The 22377-nt window shown below is 35.9% G+C and overlaps 1 protein-coding gene and 2 pseudogenes across 3 annotated transcripts; 2 read left to right on the top strand and 1 right to left on the bottom strand.

Annotated features, from left to right (window-relative positions):
• Nucleotides 1–10028: 10028 nt before the first annotated feature.
• Nucleotides 10029–10575, bottom strand: LOC137818773 (TMV resistance protein N-like; annotated as a pseudogene).
• Nucleotides 10575–14749, top strand: LOC137818299 (disease resistance protein RPV1-like; annotated as a pseudogene). The gene is made up of 4 exons (XR_016516223.1): nt 10575–11370; nt 11462–12873; nt 12984–13709; nt 14103–14749. The product of XR_016516223.1 is annotated as a disease resistance protein RPV1-like (transcript).
• Nucleotides 14750–18179: 3430 nt separating this feature from the next.
• Nucleotides 18180–21946, top strand: LOC137819044 (disease resistance protein Roq1). Of its 2 annotated transcripts, none has more exons than XM_068622766.2 (5): nt 18180–18728; nt 18889–19898; nt 19982–20212; nt 20320–21045; nt 21443–21946. In XM_068622766.2, the coding sequence occupies exons 1-5, from the start codon at nt 18656–18658 to the stop codon at nt 21890–21892; spliced, it is 2490 nt and encodes an 829-aa protein (XP_068478867.2). In that variant the 5' UTR covers nt 18180–18655; the 3' UTR covers nt 21893–21946. The 2 variants fall into 2 exon arrangements, with proteins under 2 accessions (XP_068478867.2, XP_068478864.2); XM_068622763.2 differs by having other exon boundaries at nt 18812–19898.
• Nucleotides 21947–22377: the final 431 nt, after the last annotated feature.

Genomic DNA, 22377 nt, shown 5'->3' with positions numbered 1-22377 from the left:
GTCCAAAGAAAATCCATGTTGATCATGATGCCAAGCTAGATGCTTGGTCCAAAGAAAATCCATGTTAATCATGGTGCCAAGCTAGATGTCTAAATGTTTGGTCCAAATAAAATCCATGTTGATGATGGTGTCAATCTAGATGCTTGGTCCAAATAAAATCCATGTTGATCATGGTGTCAAGCTAGATGCTTGGTCCAAATAAAATCCATGTTGATCATGGTGTCAAGCTAGATGCTTGGTCCAAATAAAATCCATGTTGATCATGGTGCCAAGCTAGATGCTTGGTCCAAATAAAAATCCTTAATCAGGTGAAGAGCCTGATAAGGTACTAAAAAATCCTTATTCAGATGAAGAGCCTGATAAGGTAGCAAAAAATCCTTAACTAGGTGAAGAGCCTGGTAAGGTATCAAAAAAATCCTTAATCAGGTGAAGAGCCTGGTAAGATACCAAAAACTCCTTAATTCAAGTGAAGAGTCTGGTAAGGTACCAAAAAATCCTTAATAAGGTGAAGAGCCTGGTAAGGTACCAAAAAATCCTTAATCAAGTGAAGAGCCTCATAAGGCACAAAAAAATCCTTAATCAGTTGAAGAGCTTGGTAAGGTACCAAAAAATCCTTAATCAGGTGAAGAGCCTGGTAAGGTACCAAAAAATTATATTTTTTGCAGGTGAAAGAAATGGCGATCTATTAGATGAAGAAAATCCCAACAACGATCGGTCCGGTTTAGGAAGGAGATGCCGATTTAAATTATATTTTTTGCAGGTGAAGGAAATGGAGATCTATCAGATGAAGAAAATGCCAACAACGATCGGTCCAGTTTAGGAAGGAGATGTCGATTTAAATTATATTTTTTGCAGGTGAAAGAAATGGAGATCTATTAATACGAAGAAAATGCCAACAACAATTGGTCCAGTTTAGGAAGGAGATGCCAATCCCGCTCTAGTTTGACGACACGTGGGTCTGGGAAGACGAAACTGTCAGATGATGGGACGCAGAGCAGAACACATTTAATGAGGGGTTGTGGAAAAGGCGCGAGCTCAGAAGCCGATAGTGAAAAGCGATCTATAATATCCTTCTTTGGCTGCGTAGAAGGTTGGGGGCATGTTGGGTTATGGGCTTGGGCCGACCATTGACAATTAAGGAAGGACGCCGATCTAATTATCATGTGTGTAGCCCAACCTGGTGATCAAGTACAACTTTAAGCCAATAGTAGCTTTATTTGCATGCGCATAAGGTTGAGGGAATGTTGGGTTATGGGCCTTGGGCCGACCCATGGTCATTTAGGTAGGAGGCTGATGTAAATGAATAATGTAAAGGAAATAGCATAGGACGGAGATTTGGATTAATTAGCATTAACCAAGCAGTAAAGAGAGAATCATAATGGCAGACACGAGGTTAAGATTGACTCCATATATACTAGGTAAAATCTCACGGATAGACGGATCTTAATTAAGGTTAAGATCACACTTGTTTTTTACTACCTTGAATGTTCTGGGTTTAGGTCTCCTATTGGCTTGTCTAGAACACATATAATAAACCATTCTTTCTACCAAAAGTTTTTCAAATAACGTAAACAACTTGTGCCAAATAGTGAGTCAGATTTGAGCCTGCTGCCCAAGTTCCTCACTAGAAAAAGCCATTGAAACATATGATCCTCGATGCCCTTTCTTTTCTTAAATCGCCACCATGTTGATAACACTTGATCCACCAACACCAATCCTGCTACAATGTCCATACCTTCACTACTACAATGTACTAGGCACGTACCTGCATCAAACCACCCCTCTCAACCATATACTGTATAACTTACCATAATTCTTCTTTCCTTCATAATCCAATAAACCATTGCCCGTTATATTTCACAACACTTATTAAGAACATACCCGTACTAGCCAAAAACTCTACAATTAAAAAATAAATGCATGTTGTCATCTTCCTCCCCACACATACAATAAATATTACTGAACATAATTATCCCACATCTTTTCAAATTGGCCTTATAGCAATTTTATTTTCCAAACGCCCCATGTTGTGGTTGTGTTGAAGGCAGTGTCTTAATCCTCCAAAAAATCTCATACGTGGACATGCCTTTCCCCTTTACTTCGCCCTTTAAGATTCTAGAGGCTAATTTAACCGTATAATTTGATGTCTCTCCTTTCTTCCATACCCATTTATCGTCTTTTTCCATGTTTAAACTCATGTCTTCCAAAATTTATGCCAGTTCCTTCCATACCCACGTATCGTCTTTTTCCATGTTTAAACTTGTCTTTTCCCACTCAAATAATTCCTTCTCCATTCTAACTTCTATAACCAATTGTTATTATTTCATTCCTTAACGTGATACAACTTAGAATCTCTGTTTGTGCTTAGAGAAAATAATCTCGAGAACTTATATTTTAGTTTTTCATTATCCGTCCATTTATCTTCCCAAAAACTAATCTCCATCTCATTTCGTACCTCCCAAGTTATATTATCATCAAATTTACTTCTCCATTTCTCTGATTTTCATAACTCCTCCATATCCTTCCACCAAAGTCAATCCTTACTAGTCTTTCCTTGGCCTTTAAATTCCTCCACCTTCCATACTTTGATTCTAAAATCTCTTTCCACAAGCCACATTTATCTGTACTCAATCATCAAATCAATTTCCTAGGAGAACGACATTAGAGAATCTTATATCTATAATTCTAAGTCCTCAAACTTCTCTTGATTCACAAATTTTTTTCCATGAATTGCATGCTATTTTCCTACCCTCCGAACCTGAACCCGATAAAAATTTTCTTTTCAATTTAACTATCTCCTTCATTACCATTATTGGCATTCTATATAAAGATAAAGAAAACAATAAATAAAACAGAGGGGGAGATGAAAACACTGATTTAATTAAGCATATGATACAAATTTACCTTTTCATCTTCCTAATTTATTCCTCATTCTTTCCACCACACCCTCCCAGAAATTGCCTCTTTGGTGGCACCCCCGAACTAACATTCCCAGATATTTAAACGAGGTTTTCATCACATTACAATTAAGAATTGCCGCAAAACATTGAATCAAATTGTGGTTAACTCCTACCCCTCCAATTTTACTCTTAAAAAAATTTACCTTAAGGCCAGATGCTGATTCAAAGCAGTTAAGGATTACCTTTATAACAAACGCACTTTGAATATTAACTTTAAAGAAAAATAGTGTATCATTCGCTTATTGTAACATATTCACCTTAACCAACTTATCCCCAGTCCCCATACTTCCTATCATATTTTTCTCAATTGCTTTTCTTACAACCCCTGTTAATCCTTCTACTGCTATAAGAAAAGGGTCTCCTTGTTTCAGCCCCTTTTGTGGTTTAAATTCCTGAGTTTGACTCCCATTCACTAATACTGACACCGAATATGATTCTAAACATGCTTTTACCCATGTTAACCTAACCTTCCTAACATATAGTAGATGAACTCCTATCTTACTAAGTCATAAGCCTTCTCGTAATCCACTTTAAAAAAATATGCAACTATTATATTTTTCTCTTGAGTTCCTCTAGATTTTCATTAGCCACAAGCACACTATCCATTAACCCCCTACCTTCTAAGAAGGTTGACTGCCTAAGATCAATAACACTTTGTGTCACTATGTTCTTCTTGATCTCTTTCTTACAAAATTTTATAAAACCAAAATTAAAGTTGTCACAACATTTTATTATCTTCTCCAAAAATAGTATTAAAATTTGTATTATCTAGACCTGTTGCCATTTTCTCCCGTTGAACACATGTCCTTAAAAAATTCTCTAACCCTTTCCTTAACAACCACCTGATCCTCACACCATTGACCATTCTCTAGCAAACCATTAATCCCATTTCTTAACCTCCTCCATTTAATTATAGAGTGAAAAAAATCTTATATTAAGATCACCCTGCTTCAACCATTTCTGTCGCATTATAACTTCTTGTTTAAAATTATTTCTACTCTCCTTAGCTAACAAAAACTTCTTTTTCTCTCTTCCTTCCTCATCTAACTCGCTCTCGTCATCTCTTGCATCTAGCTCTTGAATTTTCTTTTGTAGTTCTCCCCCTAACTGATTAACATTTCCAAAGACTTATTTGTTCCAGATTTTAGTTTTTTCAAGTTTTCTTTAAAAATAAACACCCTACTACACTGCACCTCATAGTTATTCCATTTATTTCGTATGAAGTCTTTGAACCTGCCATCTCTTTGCCATATATCCAAACACCTAAACAGTTTTGGAGCCCAATCCACACTTGTGTCTTTTAACACCAATGTACAATGGTCAGACACTGATCTACTTAAAACAAATTGTTTTCTATCTGACCACTTTTCTAACCATTTCCTTGATACTAATACCCTATCAATTCTACTCTTAATTGACCCGTTTGGTTTGTACCATGTAAATTTTCTGCCTACCAACAGAATATCTTCCAACTCGGTTTTTCCAATAAAAGCATTGAACCCTCTAATTTTCCTATTATAATCAACTATTGTATTCACACATCTCCTTCCTTCAAATCTCCTATAGCACTACTCACCCTTCTATTGTCCTTAATTCCATTGACTGTAATCTACCAATAATAACATCATCTTCACCCGAAAATCCTAGTTCCTTATCTAACAACCTGTTAGAGTTTTTAACAGCACTATCAGAAATAAAATTATTGAAATTGTATGAGTGTAACCTTAAATGAAGCTGTTGATCAATTGAAATATTCTGAGTTAATGCGCCCGAAGGTTGACTTCTCCGGCTCTCCTACTTGATTCACCAACCAAGGATTACTTTCCGTTCCTATTTCTCGAATCTGCTTCCTCGGGACGCACTTCGACAACCTCCTCTTTAATCTATCACCATGGTCAAATAGCTTGAATATTTTTTCTCCCTTTCTACAATTAGTTTTTGTTATTCTTTGTATTTACTTGATTTGTTTCTGGTGTGCTACATAGTTGTTTCTTATTATCAAGAGAAGCGTTAAGAGATGCAGTGCTTTAACAAAAAACCAGACACTATTCAATCTGTTGAAGGTAAACTTTTTAATTCCGAGTTTAATATTTCTATTTCATGTAAGAAGTGATAATACATAAGCTTTTAACTCCTTTTCTGCCTTTTTATTTTCCTTGTTATGATATTTGTTTAGAATTTACTTTGAAATCAAAATATAATTATTATCTTTTATTGCTGTAAAGTGTTGGTCAAGAGTCCACTCTGGATGTCTAAGTGTTACTTTGTCAAATACTTAATGCTGAGCATAACAGAAAAACAAGACACGCATTGCACTTGAAAAAATAAAAGCACTTTCAAAATTAGTTTCAAAATCATATAAAGAATGTTCTTACACTATTCTCTTTCCATCTTTTGTAAAACAAGCAATCACTCACACTTGAATTTTCTCTAAAGGAAACACTCTTCTTTGAATTTCTCTCTATTGTATTTCTTTCTTTGGTGCATATTACAATTGAGAGAGCATCCTATTTATAGGCTTTAGGAAGCTCTTCTAGAAAAATCTTCATTATGACCTTAAAACCCCACTAACAACATAATTAAAATCCCACTCACAACTTTTGACCTTTTACATATCCAAACTCCCATTCTACTATTTTCTAGTAACTTTTAACTTTAAAACCCACAAATTACATTAAAGTTTATTCAACAAAACTCCCCCATAAACTTAAATGTTTCTACCATCCATCATGTCAATCATCTTCTTGAATTGTCGAAAAAGACTTTCGGTAGCGGTTTTATGAAGATATCAGCAACTTGATCTTGACTTGCCACATGCACCAATTCCACACTTCCTTTATTCACATGATCACGAATAAAGTGAAAACGAACATCAATGTGTTTGCTTCTTTCATGGTTCATTGGGTTCTTTGCCAACTCAATTGCTGATTTGTTGTCAACTTGAACCACGGTTGCACCTAGTTGCTTTAGCTCCATCTTGCTCAACAAGTTTCTAAGCCATATCGCATGATATACATACCAAGATGTTGCCACATATTCAGCTTCACACGTCGATAGCGTCACGATCGGTTGCTTCTTTGAAAGCCAAGAAAATGTTGTGTTGCCCATAAAGAATACATATCCCGATGTACTTTTCCGATCATCTATGTCTCCGCACCAATCGCTGTCAGAGTAACCCACCAACTTGTAATCTTCTGCTTTTGAGTAGAACAATCCGAGTGATACAGTACCTTGGATGTACCGTAGGACTCGCTTCAACGCCTTCCAATGTGAGTAAACCGGTTCCTCCTTGAATCGACTTATGATGCCGACACTTAATGAAAGATCCGGCCTCGTGCATGTGAGATAACGAAGGCTTCCTACCAAACTCCGGTATCTACTTGCATCGACACGTTCTCCTCCATCAAACTTTGAGAGTTTTGCACCTGGTTCCATTGGTATTGATATTGGGTTGTACTTTGCCATCTTGTACTTCTTCAAAATCTCTTTTGCATATGTCTCCTGTGATACAAAAATACCCATCTCTTTTTGTCTAACCTCCAAGCCAAGGAAAAACTTCATCAATCCCAAATCTATCATCTCAAGTTCTTGTCTCATCGTGCCCTTAAACTCTTCTATCATCTCATTATTGTTACCCATAAAAATGAGATTATCAACATAAAGAGCAACAAATATCATGTTACCTCCACTGTTCTTTGCGTAAAGAGCATGCTCGTAAGGACATTGCTTGAACCCGTTCTCCTTGAAGTATGTATCAATACGAGTATTCCATGCCCGTGGTGCTTGCTTCAACCCGTAAAGTGCCTCTTCAAAGCTGATATTTTCAGCATCTTCCAAAAGACATACAAGGTGTACCTCATTTTTCAAATGATACAAATCTTGCAATCTTTGAACTTTAGGTTATTGTGGTTCATCTTCATCATCGGTTGTTTCAGAATTTATACTTGTCAGTGATGATTCTCCAACTTCAATCATAACCTCTGAAGAATTGTTCCAATCCCACTCGCTTGCTTCATTTATTTGCACATCACGACTCACCATCACCTTCTTGCTTATTGGGTCAAGTAGCTTGTACCCTATTGTCTTCTCATCATATCCAATAAAAATATACCTTTTGCTTTTGTCTTCGAGCTTCGTTCTTTGTTGATCTGGTACGTGTGCATAAGCCACACTACCAAACACTTTGAGATGAGATACCGTCGGCTTTTTTTCGCTCCATGACTCTTGTGGTGTTTGATCATCTAACTTCACATGTGGACATCGGTTTTGCACATAGATGGCGCATTGCACAGCTTCCGCCCAAAATTCCTTTGACATCTTTTTGCTTTTAAGCATTGATCGAACCATGTCGAGAATGGTCTGGTTCTTCCTCTCAGCCACACCATTTTGTTGAGGAGTGTACGGTGTGGTTAGAAATCGCCTTATGCCTTGCTCGTCACAATACTCCATGAAAGCCGTCGAAGTATACTCGCCACCTCTATCAGATCGTACAGCTTTGATCTGTCTATCAGTTGCCTTCTCGACCATCACTTTGAACTTTTTGAACACCTCGAATGCCTCAGATTTTTCTTTCAAAAAATAAACCCAAGTTTTCCGTGAGAAATCATCAATGAAGGTAATGAAATACCATTTACCGCTGAAGGACTCTGGAGTAATTGGTCCACATATGTCGGTATAAATCAATTCGAGAGGTTGCTTAGCCAAATATTCAACCTTGTTTGGAAACGAGGTTCTCACATGCTTGCTGAGCACACATTCTTCACAAAATTTTCCCTCGTAGTCCATGTTGGGTAGCCCGTGCACCATATTCTTCTTCGCTAACTCTTTTAGGCCACCATGATGTAGGTGACCAAAGCGGAGATGCCACAGCGATGCCTTATCTTCTATGTTGACTTGCAAACATTTTTCTCGTATGCTTCTCAAATTCAGGTTGTACATCCGATTTCTTGCCATCTCGATTCGAGCAACCAAACGCCCTTGCTTGTTCTTCAAGTTTAGAAGTCGATCTTTCAAAAATATTGAGTACCCTTTCTCCGTGAGTTGCCCCATACTCAAAATATTGGTCTTGAGGTCTGGTACGTAATAAACATCTTGGAGTGACCCAATTAAACCATCCTTTTGTAAGTAGCAAACCGTACCTCGGCCTTTGACATCCACCTTTGATGCATCTCCAAATGACACATGACCATCTTCAATCTTTTGCATATCTTTAAATAGGTACTTGTGACCGCACATATGGTTGCTTGCTCCTGAGTCGAGGTACCACAGCGTGTCACTGTTAATGTTGACTTCATTTTGAGCCATCAAGAGAACACCTTCATTCGTTTCGTCTTCCATGGCTAGGTTGGTTGTCTCTTCTATCTTTATATCGGCTCGACAATCTTTTGCAAAATGCCCCACTTTACCACAATTATAACATTTGTCGGAGTTACAATCCTTCGCATAGTGACCATATTTGTGACATTTGTAGCACTCGATGTTGGAGTAATTTGATCGGTCGCCTCTTCCTCGACCACGTCCTCTTCCACGCCAATTTGGTTGGCTCGACTGTTCCTTCTCCTTATAGTATCCTTCATGACTGTTGCCTTTACCATCGCGACCATTTCCACAACTTCGACGACCACGCCCTCTACTTCGAGAATTTTGATGATAAAGTACCTTTTCGTCTTTGATTGACGCCTTGGTTTGAAGTGCTTACTCGAGTGTTTCTTCCTTCTTCTTCTTCTTCCGTTGCTCGTGTGCCTCGAGAGAACTGGCGAGCTCGTCGACTGTGAGCGTCGCAAGGTCCTTTGACTCTTCTATCGCGCACACAATACTCTCAAAATTGTCTGTTAATGTTCTCAAAATCTTCTCCACAACTCGTGCATCGGACAGCGTTTCACCATTTCGGTTGAGTTGATTCACCATAGCCTGTACACGCGTGATGTAGTCAGATACACTTTCTGACTCCATCATCTTCATGTTCTCCAACTCGCCACGCAAAGTTTGTAGACGCACTTGCTTAACTCGGTCAGCTCCTTTGAACACCTTCTCCAATATGTCCCATGCTTCCTTTGAAGTGGACGCACCAACAATCTTCTCAAAGATTGCCTCATCAACAGCTCTATACAACAGGTACAAAGCTGCCTTATCTTTTGATCACATCTCTTTCAATGCCTTGGTTTGAGCCGCCGTATAACCCGTGGTATTTGTTGGTTCTTCAAAACCTTCTTCGACCACCTCCCATGTATCTTGAGAACCGAGAAGAGCTTTCATTTGAATGCTCCAAATGTCATATCTGGTCGCATTCGTTAACCGTGGTAGCGGTTTTGACCCGTCACATTCGCCATTGGCTCTTGATACCAAATTGTAAAAAAACAGACAATCACTCACACTTGAATTTTTTCTAAAGGAAACACTCTTCTTTGAATTTCTCTCTATTGTATTTCTTTCTTTGGTGCATATTACGATTGAGAGAGCATCCTATTTATAGGCTTTAGGAAGCTCTTCTAGAAAAATCTTCATTATGACCTTAAAACCCCACTAACAACATAATTAAAATCCCACTCACAACTTTTGACCTTTTACATATCCAAACTCCCATTCTACTCTTTTCTAGTAACTTCTAACTTTAAAACCCACAAATTACATTAAAGTTTATTCAACATCTTTTACCTCATCTGAAACCATAATCGACTCTTATCGACTTTTATAAAACCACGTTCTATGAGAACTGTTACTCCAATATCAGCATGTAGTCCACGGTCATTTAGTATATGTGACATAGCCTCTTTACGAAAAGGAAAAACATATATCAAGAAATACATCCTTTTCCATGTGATTACGTAAACCGTCGAAACTTATTTTCAATATGTTTTGAACTTGATCCATGGGAATTATTTTTAGTTTTGACGATACACTTTCCCACTCTTTCATTGTCTTATCACATAAAAAGGAACCAAGGACCTTAAGAGCTAGTGGTAGTCCTCCACAATAAGCAACTGTGTTTCTTGCTAGTTCATTAAAGTAAATCACAACCTTAACATATGCTTCATTCAGTCTCAAACAAAGTACGAAGAATTCATTTGTTTACCTGAAATCTTTGACATCCCAACCACTAATACCTGCAGAAGTGGTGAGTGCACACCTCCACCTAGACAATGCATGTTCCAGTTGCTCTCCTGAATAGCTTTTGTGTGCAGCTTCTTCCAACGCTTTTCCCAAATCATCCTTCTGATCGCGTACGTCTAATGGGTCAATCTCGTAAAATATGGGCAGAACTATTTGGCCAAAAGTTTCGTGGCATTCAATGATTTTTTCAAGCTGAAGAAGACAGCAGGTAAAAATTCAGTGTATGACTTGGAGAAAACGATTATTGCAATCTTAGAGGCTGCTATTGCTTGCATGTGTTCTTCCAGCTCCATTCCCTCCTGCAGATTCTCCTCCTTAATCAAAGTTTTGACTTGAGCTTGTAAAAGGAGAGAATGGAGATGAGAAACCAACTTTCTACCGATTTCTTTTCCCCAAGAGTTAATGAACACATCGTATATGAACTGGATTCTGATTTTAAGAAGGATGAAGATGATGACGACGAAGAAGAGAACTCCATCAAAGGAATTGAAGTCAACTCTTCAAATGTAAAGTAATAATGTTAAAAGATGTTAAAATTACAGTTGTTTGTGAACTTATTATCTCATTTGAGTCTAAAAGCAAATTTTATGATAAAATAACCTATATAATTTTTTTTTGGTCGGCACCTATATAAATATTGTGTATCAAAATTTACATAAAAAATTATAAGCTAAAATAAAACAAAAAGTGCTGATGAAAACAAAGTTGAAATACCATAAAACATTTAACTTTTGTTTTAAGAACCAAAAAGAGTGGGAGAAAAGATAATTATATTAAAAAAACCAGGTTAGTGCTGCAAAGATTAATCTTCTTCCATGGAATCGTCATCTTCATCATCAAATCTGCCACGGATGTACGATGTGCTTATCAACTTTAATGGAGAAGACATCCAAAGGAGATTTGTTTCTCATCTCGATTCTGCACTCTCTGCTGTTGGCTTCACCACTTTCCTTCACCACCCCAATGCAGTGAACCCAACGCACATCCAACAACCTATTCTCAATCTCTGTCGGGTAGCAATTGTTGTTTTTACCAAATCCTATTCTCAATCTGCTTGGTGTCTTAATCAGCTTCAACAAATCATCAAATGGCACCAAACTTATAGCCGACATGTTCTGCCCGTTTATTACGAAATTCACCCATCTCATGTACGTCTTCAAAAGGGTGATTTTGGAAAAGCCTTCAAAGCAACTGCACAACAAACATTCTCAGGACAACAACTGGAGCATGGCATGTCCAGGTGGAGCCACGCACTCACCAAAGCTGCAAATTTCTTTGGATGGGATGAGAGAAATCACAGGTAAAACACTGACTCAATCAACCGTATTTTAAGCTTCTGATTTTATGGTGGTACTACATGACTTCTTCTTTGATTGCTATTGAACTTGAAGGAGTGATGCTGAACTAGTGGACAAAATTGTTAAGATCGTTCTTCATTTACCAATCTTGTCTGCTACAAAATTTCCAGTTGGATTACAATCCCGTGTGGAAGATGTGATTCTAACCATAAAAAGTAAATCCACCCAAGTTTTTACTATAGCGATATGTGGAATGGGAGGATCGGGTAGAACCACTCTTGCCAAAGCCATCTACAATCAAATTCATCATACATTCACGGAGAAAAGTTTCATTGAAGATATTGCACAAGTTAGTCAAACAAGAGGGTATGTTCATTTACAAGAACAACTTCTTTCAGATGTACTAAAAACAAAGGTGGAGATAAGTGACGTTGAGATGGGAAGAACTATGATTCGGGAAAGACTTTATGGGAAAAGGGTGCTTCTTGTACTTGACGATTTGAATAAGTATGGCCAATTAGACCTCTGGGGAAGTAGTTCACGATTCGGCGAAGGAACTGTAATAATCATTACAGCGAGAGATGAAGACCTACCGAGTATGCTTCAAGTTGATTCTGTTTTTCGGATGATTCCAATGAACAGAAACGAGTCCCTTGAGCTTCTTAGTTGGCACGCATTTAGAGAAGAAAAACCAAAACTAGAATATAATTTCCGTGCACAAGAAGTAGTTGCTTATTGTGGAGGACTACCTCTATCTTTTGAAGTGATTGGAAGTTATTTATATGAAAGGACCAAAGAAGAATGGAATAGAGTACTCTTAAAATTAAAGAAAATTCCCAAGCTTAAATTTGATCAGATATTGAAAATAAGCTTCGACGGTTTAGCTAATCAAATAGAAAAGGATTTATTCCTTCATGTATGTTGTTTCTTTGTTGGTAAAAGCAGAGCCAATGTTACGAAGATCCTAAATGGCTGTGGAGTAGACCCTGATAGTGGAATAAGAGTTCTCATAAAGAGTAACCTTATAAAAGTTAAAGAAAACAGCAAATTAGGAATGCATCCGTTGCTACTAGAAATGGGAAGAGAAATTATTCGTCAAATTTCAACAAAGAAACCTGGGAAGAACAGTCAACTGTGGTGGTTTGATAAGGATGACAGATATTCATGGTCAGAGAATACGGTAAGATCATCCTTTATGTATGGTTTTGAAACTTCTTTTGGAAGTGGTTGCTTTCTCATGTGCTACATTGAAATTAAGGACACAAAAGTCATTCAGAGATTGCCTACCGGAAGAGATTTCTTCGGACGCTATCCTTCAGAGGTAAGAGACCCATCAAGACTGCTGAAACTCGCTGGAGATTCTGAGGTACCATTTTAAGAAACTGAGATGGATCAGTTTGAGAGGGTTTTCTTCAGAATACCTACCTAACGACTTTTATCTGCATGATGCAATAGTGATTGACTTAAAACACAGTCTTCTTCGATTCGTTTGGAAAGAACCCCAGGTTTTTATCACGTGTATTATCTTTTAAAATAATTATTTGTTTCCACTTATAACTATTTCATTTTCTCATTTACGGTCTCTAATATTTTATCAAAAATTATCTTCTTGAAGGTTTTGGCGTGTCTAAAAGTCCTGAATCTTAGTCACTCGAAGTACTTGACAAAAACCCCTGACTTTTCGAGACTACCAAGTCTTGAAGAACTCGTTCTCAAAGATTGTCCTAGATTGCGCCAAGAACACCAATCTATTGGATGTCTCTGCAATCTTATATTGCTAAATTTGAAGGACTGTACAAGTCTAAGCACTCTTCCCAGAGAGATATGTATGTTGAAATCTTTGAAAACTCTCATTATATCTGGTTGTTCCAAAATTGACCTATTGGAAAAAGATATAGTGCAAATGGAATCCTTGATAACTCTAATTTCTGAAAATACAGATGTGAAACAAGTGCCTTTTTCAATTGTAAGCTCAAAAAGCTTTGCATATTTATTTCTACCTGGATTTGAGGGATTATCACATAATCTTTTTCCTTCTGTGATTCGGTCTCTGATGTCGCGAACAATGAATCCCTTATCTTATATTCATTCCTTCATGGATATGGAGGATAATAGTTGGGATGATATTTCACCATTGCTTAGCAGCCTTGCAAATCTTCGAAGTGTTTTGGTGCAATGTGACGCCAAGTTTGAACTATATGAGCAAGTAAAAACTATATTGCTCGAATATGATGCAAATATTACAGAATCAGGAATTTCAAAGAATAATTTCAGGTCTTCTCTCACTGGTGTTGGAAGATACAAAGAATTCTTCAATACTGTGAGCGATAGCATACCCAAGGTTCTTCTCTAGCTTTCCCTTTGTTTATTACCTTCACCATCATTTTAGCTATTATTTCTGAGAACATAAAATAATCCTAATGAAGTATTAGTAGAAACTACACTACTGAACTTTTAGCACCCTTCGCTTCTATAGCCCCACGACTTCATCTAAAAGTATTTTAGTTGAATAGTCAAATAACCAAGTGATTATGCTTAGCCTAAGTACATGCAAATTGTTTTCCAGTTACTTGTTTACTTCATGGTTTTTTTATTCCCAATGATCGTATAAATATAAACTAAGAGAGACAAAAATAGAAATGCAAAATGATGGTGATATATACAAAACAAAACTATTAACCAAATTTGTTTCAATCATGTAACTAAACATGCCCTTGTTTATGACATGATACAGGTATTTGGAAGCAGTGAGTCATGTGATGTTTCTCTCCCAGGTGACAATGATCCTTATTGGTTGGCCCATATGGGTGATGGACATTCTGTTTCTTTCACTGTGCCACAACATCGTGTCGTGAAGGGAATGGCTTTGTGTGTTGTTTATTTATCAACCTCCGAAATCATTGAACCTGAACTTAGTACTGTCTTAATTGTTAATTACACGAAGTGCACATGCCAAATACACAATCATGGCACAGTAATTTCCTTTAATGATGAAGATTGGCATGACATATTGTCAAGTTTAGGATCAGGTGACAAGGTGGAGATTTTTGTGAATTTTGGTCACGATTTGGTGATTAAGAACACAGCTGTCTATCTGATATATGGTGAGCCAAGGAAAAATTCCGTCATTAGATTCATAAAGAAAATTGTAATGTGACTTTTCTGGTATGTCATTTATGTTCTTTTTTGAATCATGTTTATTTTACCCTGTTTCTCAGTCCTCAGTGGTGCTTCCTTGGCTTTGCTTGAGCTGTTTATTGTATTTTTTTTTTTCTGGATTTTACTTTTGTCAATTATTTTCCCTTTTAGCATATAATATTTCAATAGGAATCCTCTTAAAATAAGACATTGCATTATGATATAAAGACAGCTGCTGTTTAATCCTTGTGTCCTTCATTGCAATTTATCTTTTCTGATCCTTTCCTTGTTTTTCATTGAGTATAGCTCGTAGTTATGAGATTCATACTCATTTTACCTGTTTCTCAGTTCTTGCTTCCTTGGCTTTACTTGAACTGTTTATTGTATTTGCTTTGTAGTTTTTACTTTTGTCCATTCTTTTGCCTTTTTAGCATATAATATTGCATTCAGAAATTCTCGTATTTTTCAACATAAGAAGCACCGTAGCCTCATCCCTTAAAGACTAAATTAAACAAAGTTTGATTTCATTTCTCGTTATTTACAATGATTATATTTTTTTATGTCTAATTTTAAAATATTGCCAATTCTTGTTTCCTGCATAATCCAATAAACCATTGCCCATTTTATTTCACAACACGTATTAAAACATACCACCCCGTACTAGGCAAACCACTCTACACTTAAAAAATATATTACATGTTGTCTCATCTTCTTCCCCACATATACTGAAAATATTACTCATCATAATTATCCTACATCTTTTTTCAAATTGGCCTTTGTAACAATTTTATTTTCTAAAATCCTCCATGTTGTGGTTGTGTTGAAGGGCAGTGCCTTAATCCTTCAAAGATGATATTGTTTCTTAAAAATAAAACTGCTATATGTGTTATTACATTGTATGGTGCACGTTATATATAAATTACACAATACAATAGGTTGGGCTTTAGCCCAAGATACAGAACTGAAAGGCCCAAAACTCAATAGATATACAAGAAGAAACGTAAAAAAAAAAAAACACGAACAGGAAACCATGAGAAAAAACGCAGAATTCACTTCACCAAGTAAGCTTCACTGCCTCCAACAGAAAGTGGATCTTCAAGAGAAAAGAAGGGATCCCTTTGAGAGTACAAGGAATAAAACAAGATTTGTTGTAAGAGGTTTTTGATCAAGAGAAAGGTATTGTCTTTAATGAAGTATTTTCTCCGGTTGTTCGTCATACTTCAATACGTATATTACTTGTTTTAGTTGCCTTGTATGATTTGGAGCTGGAACAATTAGATGTGAAAACTGTTTTTATTCATGGTAATCTTGAATAAAAATGCCGATAAAAAAAATAAAATAAAATAAAATTCATGGTAATCTTGAGGAAGAGATTTACATCCAGCAGCCTGAGGGGTTCGTTGTTCCTGGAAAGGAGGACCCATGTATGTCGTTTGAAGAAATCTCTACGGCTTGAAGCAATCACCAAGACAATGGTATAAGAGGTTTGATTCTTTCATGGTTGGACATGGCTACTCTAGAAGTAGCTATGATAATTGTGTCTATTTTCAAAAGACATGTGATGGGTCATTTATATACTTGTTGTTATATGTTGATGACATGTTGATTGCCGCAAGAGATAAATCTTTAGTTATCAAGTTAAAGGCCCAGCTTAATAGTGAATTTGATATGAAGGACTTAGGTTCTGCCAAAAAAATTTTAGGAATGGAGATCAACAGAGATCGTCAACCAGGAACAACAAGTATCACTCAAGGACTAAGCACATTGAAATTAAGCACCATTTTATCCAAGACATTATTGATACGGGAGATATAATTGTTGAAAAAATTCATACGGCCGAAAATCCTGCAAACATGTTGACCAAGCCACTTCCACCAACTAAGTTCGATCATTGCCTAAACATAGCTGGTATTATCCATACTTAATCAAGGCTTCATGCCGAGAGAGTGTTCCAGTCAAAGGCAAGTCAAGGTGGAGATTTGTGGGCTATGACTTACCTTTTTCATTTGGGAGGTTACTTACTACAATTAATTGGGAGGTTACTTACTACAATTAATTGTAATCAAAGGAGGTTACTTACGACAATAATTAATTGTTATCAAAGGGAGATTACTTACCATTAATTGTTTTTATTATTGTTGTCTCCTAGAACCACTGTATATAGTGACTTCCTTCAAGCAATGTAACACACAACAAAATAACAAGATACACTTGCTTTCTCCCTACTCTGTATTTTTTCTCTTGGGTGTAAGTGTTTAACCCATATAGAGAGAATTTGTGTTTGGGGCTATTTATCTATTAGCCTGAGAGGAATTCATTGTACTCCTATTACCATTATAGTGGAAGTTTTGACTCTCTCGCCGATGATTTTTTATCTCTATTTAAAGGGGTTTTCCACCTAAAAATTTCTGATATCATTCTCTTTTTCTTGTTACTTTAATTTCTCATAATCTTTGGTTGAAATTATCACGCTTCCACACACGATCGATATCCCTACAATAACTAAATAACATGAGCAAACTAGATGAAAAAAAAGTTAAAATGAGATAACTTTTCATGTTTTTTTTTAGTTTAGACATACTAGACCAGCAAACTATAATTCCAAGTGAATATAAATGAAGATTTTTTTTTTACTACGTAGTATAGGGAAAGATATAACAGTTAATATCCACCCACAACGGTGAGAATTAACTAGTACCAATTATATCTCTAGTACTGGAAAATAACCACTCCACACCTAATATCCGATAACAATGACACCACTCCACACCTAATATCTGATAACAATGACACTTATTGATATAAGTTACATGTCCAAAAGTTTATAAATATTATCTTGAAGAATATTCTTAATTAATTTAATATTTTTTCATTACTTGCTCATTCATTCTTAATGCTTACGGACTTGACAATTCATCTTATTTCCAATAAAAATATGTTTGTTTAATAATTCTAACGTAATGACATTGAAATAATGTTATAAAAATATGCAATATAATTTTGTATTTCAAATAAAGGAGAAAATTACATTCACTTTGTCTTCTTAATAAAATCAATTACACTCACCTCATTTTGTATTTTTAGTAATTGATAATAAACTTCCTAAATTTTAGTAAACTGACGTCCAATTCTTTTATTTTATTTATTTAAAAAATAAATTCAGGTGTAGTGACGTCTATCTAAATTGTATTTATACTTTCTATTTTTTTACATTATTACAGCGGCCTCTTTAAATATATGTGGAAAGAAAATGTATTATTTTTTATTCTTTTAAAATTTAAAGTGATACGTGCCTAACGTAAAAGAGAGAGAACATAATGCTTTCTAAAATAAAAAGTAAAGTTAATAGGTAAATTTAGAAAAAAAGAGAATATAATTAGAAAAAAATAGTGTAATACGTTTTTTTGGTTCAGAGTGGGTGTTGGTCTAACTTCTTAAATGGCTAAAGTAAATAATATTGATATATTGAGAGCCTGTTCTAGTATATAATCTTTTTTTTTTGGTCTAAAATTTTAGTTTTTTATAAAATAATGAAAATATATATATTTTTTTAAATGAAAGTTGTATAATAGAACAAGTTGTAAATATATTATTTTTCTAAAGTAAAATGGGTGCTGCAATTCATGAGCTTCCACGACTATAAAAAAGAAATGTATTAATCTTTGGCTTCTTTGAATGGTTTTTTGTCTTGACTGTGTTGCATTTTTGTTCTCTTTTCTTCTAATCGTTGACCTTCCATGGAATTGGCCTCTTCATCATTCAAAATCCCACTGATGTACGAAGTGGTCATAAACTTTAATGGAGAAGACATCCAAAGGAAATTTGTTTCTCATCTCGATTCTGCTCTCTCTGCTGTTGGCTTCACCACTTTCCTTCACCACCCCAATGCAGACAACCCAATTCACATCCAACAACCTATTCTCAATCTCTCTCGTGTAGCAATTGTTGTTTTCACCAAATCCTATTCTCAATCTTCTTGGTGTCTTCATCAGCTTCAACAAATCATTAGATGGCAAGAAACTTATTGTCGACATCTTCTGCCCGTTTATTACGAAATTCAGCCATCTGATGTGCGTCTTCAGATGGGTGATTTTGGAAAAGCCTTCAAAGCAACTGCACACCAAACATTCTCACCACAACAACTGAGGCATGGCATGTCCAGATGGAGCCACGCACTCACCAAAGCTGCAAATTTCTTTGGATGGGATGAGAGCAATTACAGGTAAATCACTCACGCATATTTTAAGTTTGTGATTTAATTTTGGTAATACGTGACTTGTTCTATAATTGCTATTGAACTTGAAGGAGTGATGCTGAACTAGTGGACAAAATTGTTAAGACTGTTCTTCACTTACCAGTCTTGTCTGCTACTAAATTTCCAGTTGGATTACAATTCCAAGTGGAGGATCTGATTCGAACTATCAAATATAAATCCACGGAAGTTTGTAGGATAGCAATATGTGGACAGGGAGGATCTGGCAAAACCACCCTTGCCAAAGCCATCTACCATCAAATTCATGGTACATTCACAGAGAAAAGTTTCATTGAAGGTATTGGGCAATTTAGCGGAATAAGAGGGGATCTTCGTTTACTAGAAAAACTCCTTTCAGATGTCCTAAAAACAAAGGTGAAGACAGATAGCTTTGAGATGGGAAGAAGTATGATTCGGGAAAGACTTTCTGGGAAAAGGGTACTCATTGTAATTGACGATGTGCCTGAGTTTAATGGACAATTACTATGGGAATGCTGTCATTGGTTCGGAGGAGGAAGTGTAATAATTATTACAACAAGACCTGACAACCTAGTGAGGATATATGAAGCTGATTCTGTTCTTCAGGTAAAGTTAATGAACGCAAACGAGTCCCTTGAGCTTCTTAGTTGGCACGCATTTCGAGAAGCAAAACCAAAACAAGAATACCATTTCCTTGCAAAAACAGTAGTTTCTTATTGTGGAGGATTACCTCTAGCTCTTGAAGTCATTGGAAGTTATTTATATGAAAGGACCAAAGAAGAATGGAATTCAGTATTGTTACTATTAGAAAATATTCCCCAGCTTGATGTTCTATGGAAATTGAAAATAAGTTTCGACGGTTTAAGCAATCAAATGGAAAAAGATTTATTTCTTGATGTATGTTGTTCCTTTGTTGGTAAGAGCAGAAGCTATGTTACGAAGATCCTAAATGGCTGTGGAATAGACGCTGATAGTGGAATAAGAGTTCTCATAAAGCATAGTCTCATACAAATTAATAAGAATAACAAATTAAGAATGCATCCATTGTTACGAGAAATGGGAAGAGAAATTATTCATCAAAGTTCAACAAAGGAACCTTGGAAGAACAGTCAACTGTGGTGGTTTGATAATAATGCAGAATATGCACTGTCAGAGAATACGGTAAGAACATCCTTTATCTATGCTTTTGAAACTTCTTTTGAAAGTGGTTGCTTTCTCATGTGCAATATATTTCTTTTTCTTAGCTCTTTTCATCTAATGGCACAAAAGTCATTCAGAGATTGCCTACTGGAAGTGATTTATTTGGACGCGATCATTCACAGGCAAGAGACCCATCAAGACTTCTTAAGAAACTGAGATGGATCAGTTTGCGAGGGTTTTCTTCAGAATATCTAGCTCACGACTTTTATATGCATGATGCAATAGTCATTGATGTAAAACACAGTCTTCTTCGATTCGTTTGGAAAGGATCCCAGGTTTTTATCACGTGCCATTCTCTTTTAAAATTATTATTTGTTTCTACTTATAACTATTTAGTTTTGTCGTTTTCTTCTCTAATATACCAAAAACTATGTTCTTAAAGGTTTTGACGTGGCTAAAAGTCCTTGATCTTAGTCACTCCAAGTATTTAATAGAAACCCCTGTCTTTTATCGAACACCAAGTCTTGAACAGCTCATTCTCAAAGATTGTCCAAGATTGAGACAAGTACACCCTTCTATTGGATGGCTCTGCAATCTTTTACTGCTAAATTTGCAGGACTGTACAAATCTAAGCAATCTTCCCAGAAAGATATATAAGTTGAAATCCTTAAAAACTCTGATTCTATCTGGTTGTTCGAAGATGGACCTAATGGAAAAAGATATAGTGCGAATGAAATCCCTGATAACTATAATTGCTGAAAATAGAGTTATGAAACAATTGCTTTTTACAATTGTAAGCCCAAAAAGTATTGGATATATATTCCTACGTGGATTTGAGGGATTTTCACATAATCTTTTTCCTTCTATCATTCGGTCTCGGATGTCGCCAACAATGAATCCCCTATCTTATATTCATTCCTTTATGCATATGGAAGATAATAATTGGGATGAAATATCACCATTGCTTAGCAGCCTCACAAATCTTCGAAGTGTTTCAGTGCAATGCGATGCCGAGTTTCAACTATCTGAGCAAGTAAAAACCATAGTGGCCGAATATGGTGCAAATGTTAGAGAATCAGTGCTTTCAAAGCATCACCTAAGGTATGCTCTGACTGGTGTTGGAAGATACAGAGAATTCCTCAATACTGTGAGCGATATCATACCTAAGGTTCTTCCCTTGCTTTCCCTTTGTTTATTACCTTCACCATCATTTTAGCTATTATTTGAGAGAACTTAAAATAATCATAATTAAGTATCTTGTAGAAACTACAATACTGAACTTTTAGCACCACGACTTCATCTAAAAATATCTGGTTTTAGTAATCAACTAACAAGTCATTATGCTTATACTACCAAATAGATCTCACTTTCTTGCTTTACTAGCTTCATGATTGCTTGATTCCCATTGATCGTACGTAGAAATATAAACTAAGAGACAAAAACACACTAAATCACTAAAGAAAAGCTGGGGATGTATACACAACAAAACTATTAACCAGATTTGTTTTAATCATGTATAACATTTTTGTTTAACTAAACATGCCCTTGTTTATGACATGATACAGGAATTTGCAAGCAGTGAGTCATGTGATGTTTCTCTCCCAGGTGACAATGATCCTTATTGGTTGGCCCATAAGGGTGATGGACATTCTGTTTCTTTCACTGTGCCACAAGATCGTGTCGTAAAGGGAATGACTTTGTGTGTTGTTTATTTATCAAGCTCGGAAATTATTGAACCTAAACTTAGTACTGTCTTAATTGTTAATTACACGAATTGCACATGCCAAATACACAACCATGGCTCGGTAATTTCCTTTAATGATGAAGATTGGCCTGACATAGTGTCAAATTTAGGATCAGGAGACAAGGTGGATATTTTTGTGAGTTTTGGTCACGATTTGGTGGTTAAGAACACAACTGTCTATCTGATATGTAGTGAATCAAATGACTTAGAAAAGGAGCCTGTGCCAAAGAAAAACTCTCTCCTTAAATTCATAAAGAAAACTCTAATGTGAGTTCTTGTAAGTCATTTATCTCCTTCATTGCAATTTATTTTTTCTCATCCTTTCCTTGTTTTTCTTTGTATAGCTCATAGTTACGAGATTCATACTTATTATACCCTGTTTCTCACTCCTCACATTGTGCTTCCTTAACTTTACTTGAACTGTTTATTATATTTACTTAGTCGTTGTTACTTTTGTCAATTCTTTTCCCTTTTTAGCATATAATATCTCATTCAGAAATCCTCTTAAAAGATATTACATTATGAAATAAAGATAGCTGCGGTTCGATAATTTGTTATGTGTTTCGCCTTGCTATATGCTATGTATTCTCTGTTTTTGTTTCAACATAAGAAGCTCCGTAGCTTCATCCTTTATACTAAGGTAATGGCACCGTGGTTTATTAGAAATATTTTGCTGCATAAGAAATTAGAATAGTGCAGTTTTGCTGCACTACCAATTTGAAGAATTTATGTTGCTGCAGTAGAATTTTGCACATT

The sequence above is a fragment of the Phaseolus vulgaris genome, chromosome 10 (genome assembly GCF_051622355.1).
Source record: "Phaseolus vulgaris cultivar YP4 chromosome 10, ASM5162235v1, whole genome shotgun sequence".
NCBI classification, from domain to species: Eukaryota; Viridiplantae; Streptophyta; class Magnoliopsida; order Fabales; family Fabaceae; genus Phaseolus; species Phaseolus vulgaris.
This window is presented reverse-complemented; position numbering and strand designations above follow the sequence as displayed.

Coding starts and splice junctions, on each gene's coding strand:
- LOC137819044 (XM_068622763.2), top strand. CDS start 18,244: ATGGAATTGGCCTCTTCATCATTCAAAATCCCACTGATGTACGAAGTG. Junction 18,729..18,811: donor TGGGATGAGAGCAATTACAG/GTAAATCACTCA, acceptor TTGAACTTGAAG/GAGTGATGCTGAACTAGTGG. Junction 19,899..19,981: donor ATGCACTGTCAGAGAATACG/GTAAGAACATCC, acceptor TCTTTTTCTTAG/CTCTTTTCATCTAATGGCAC.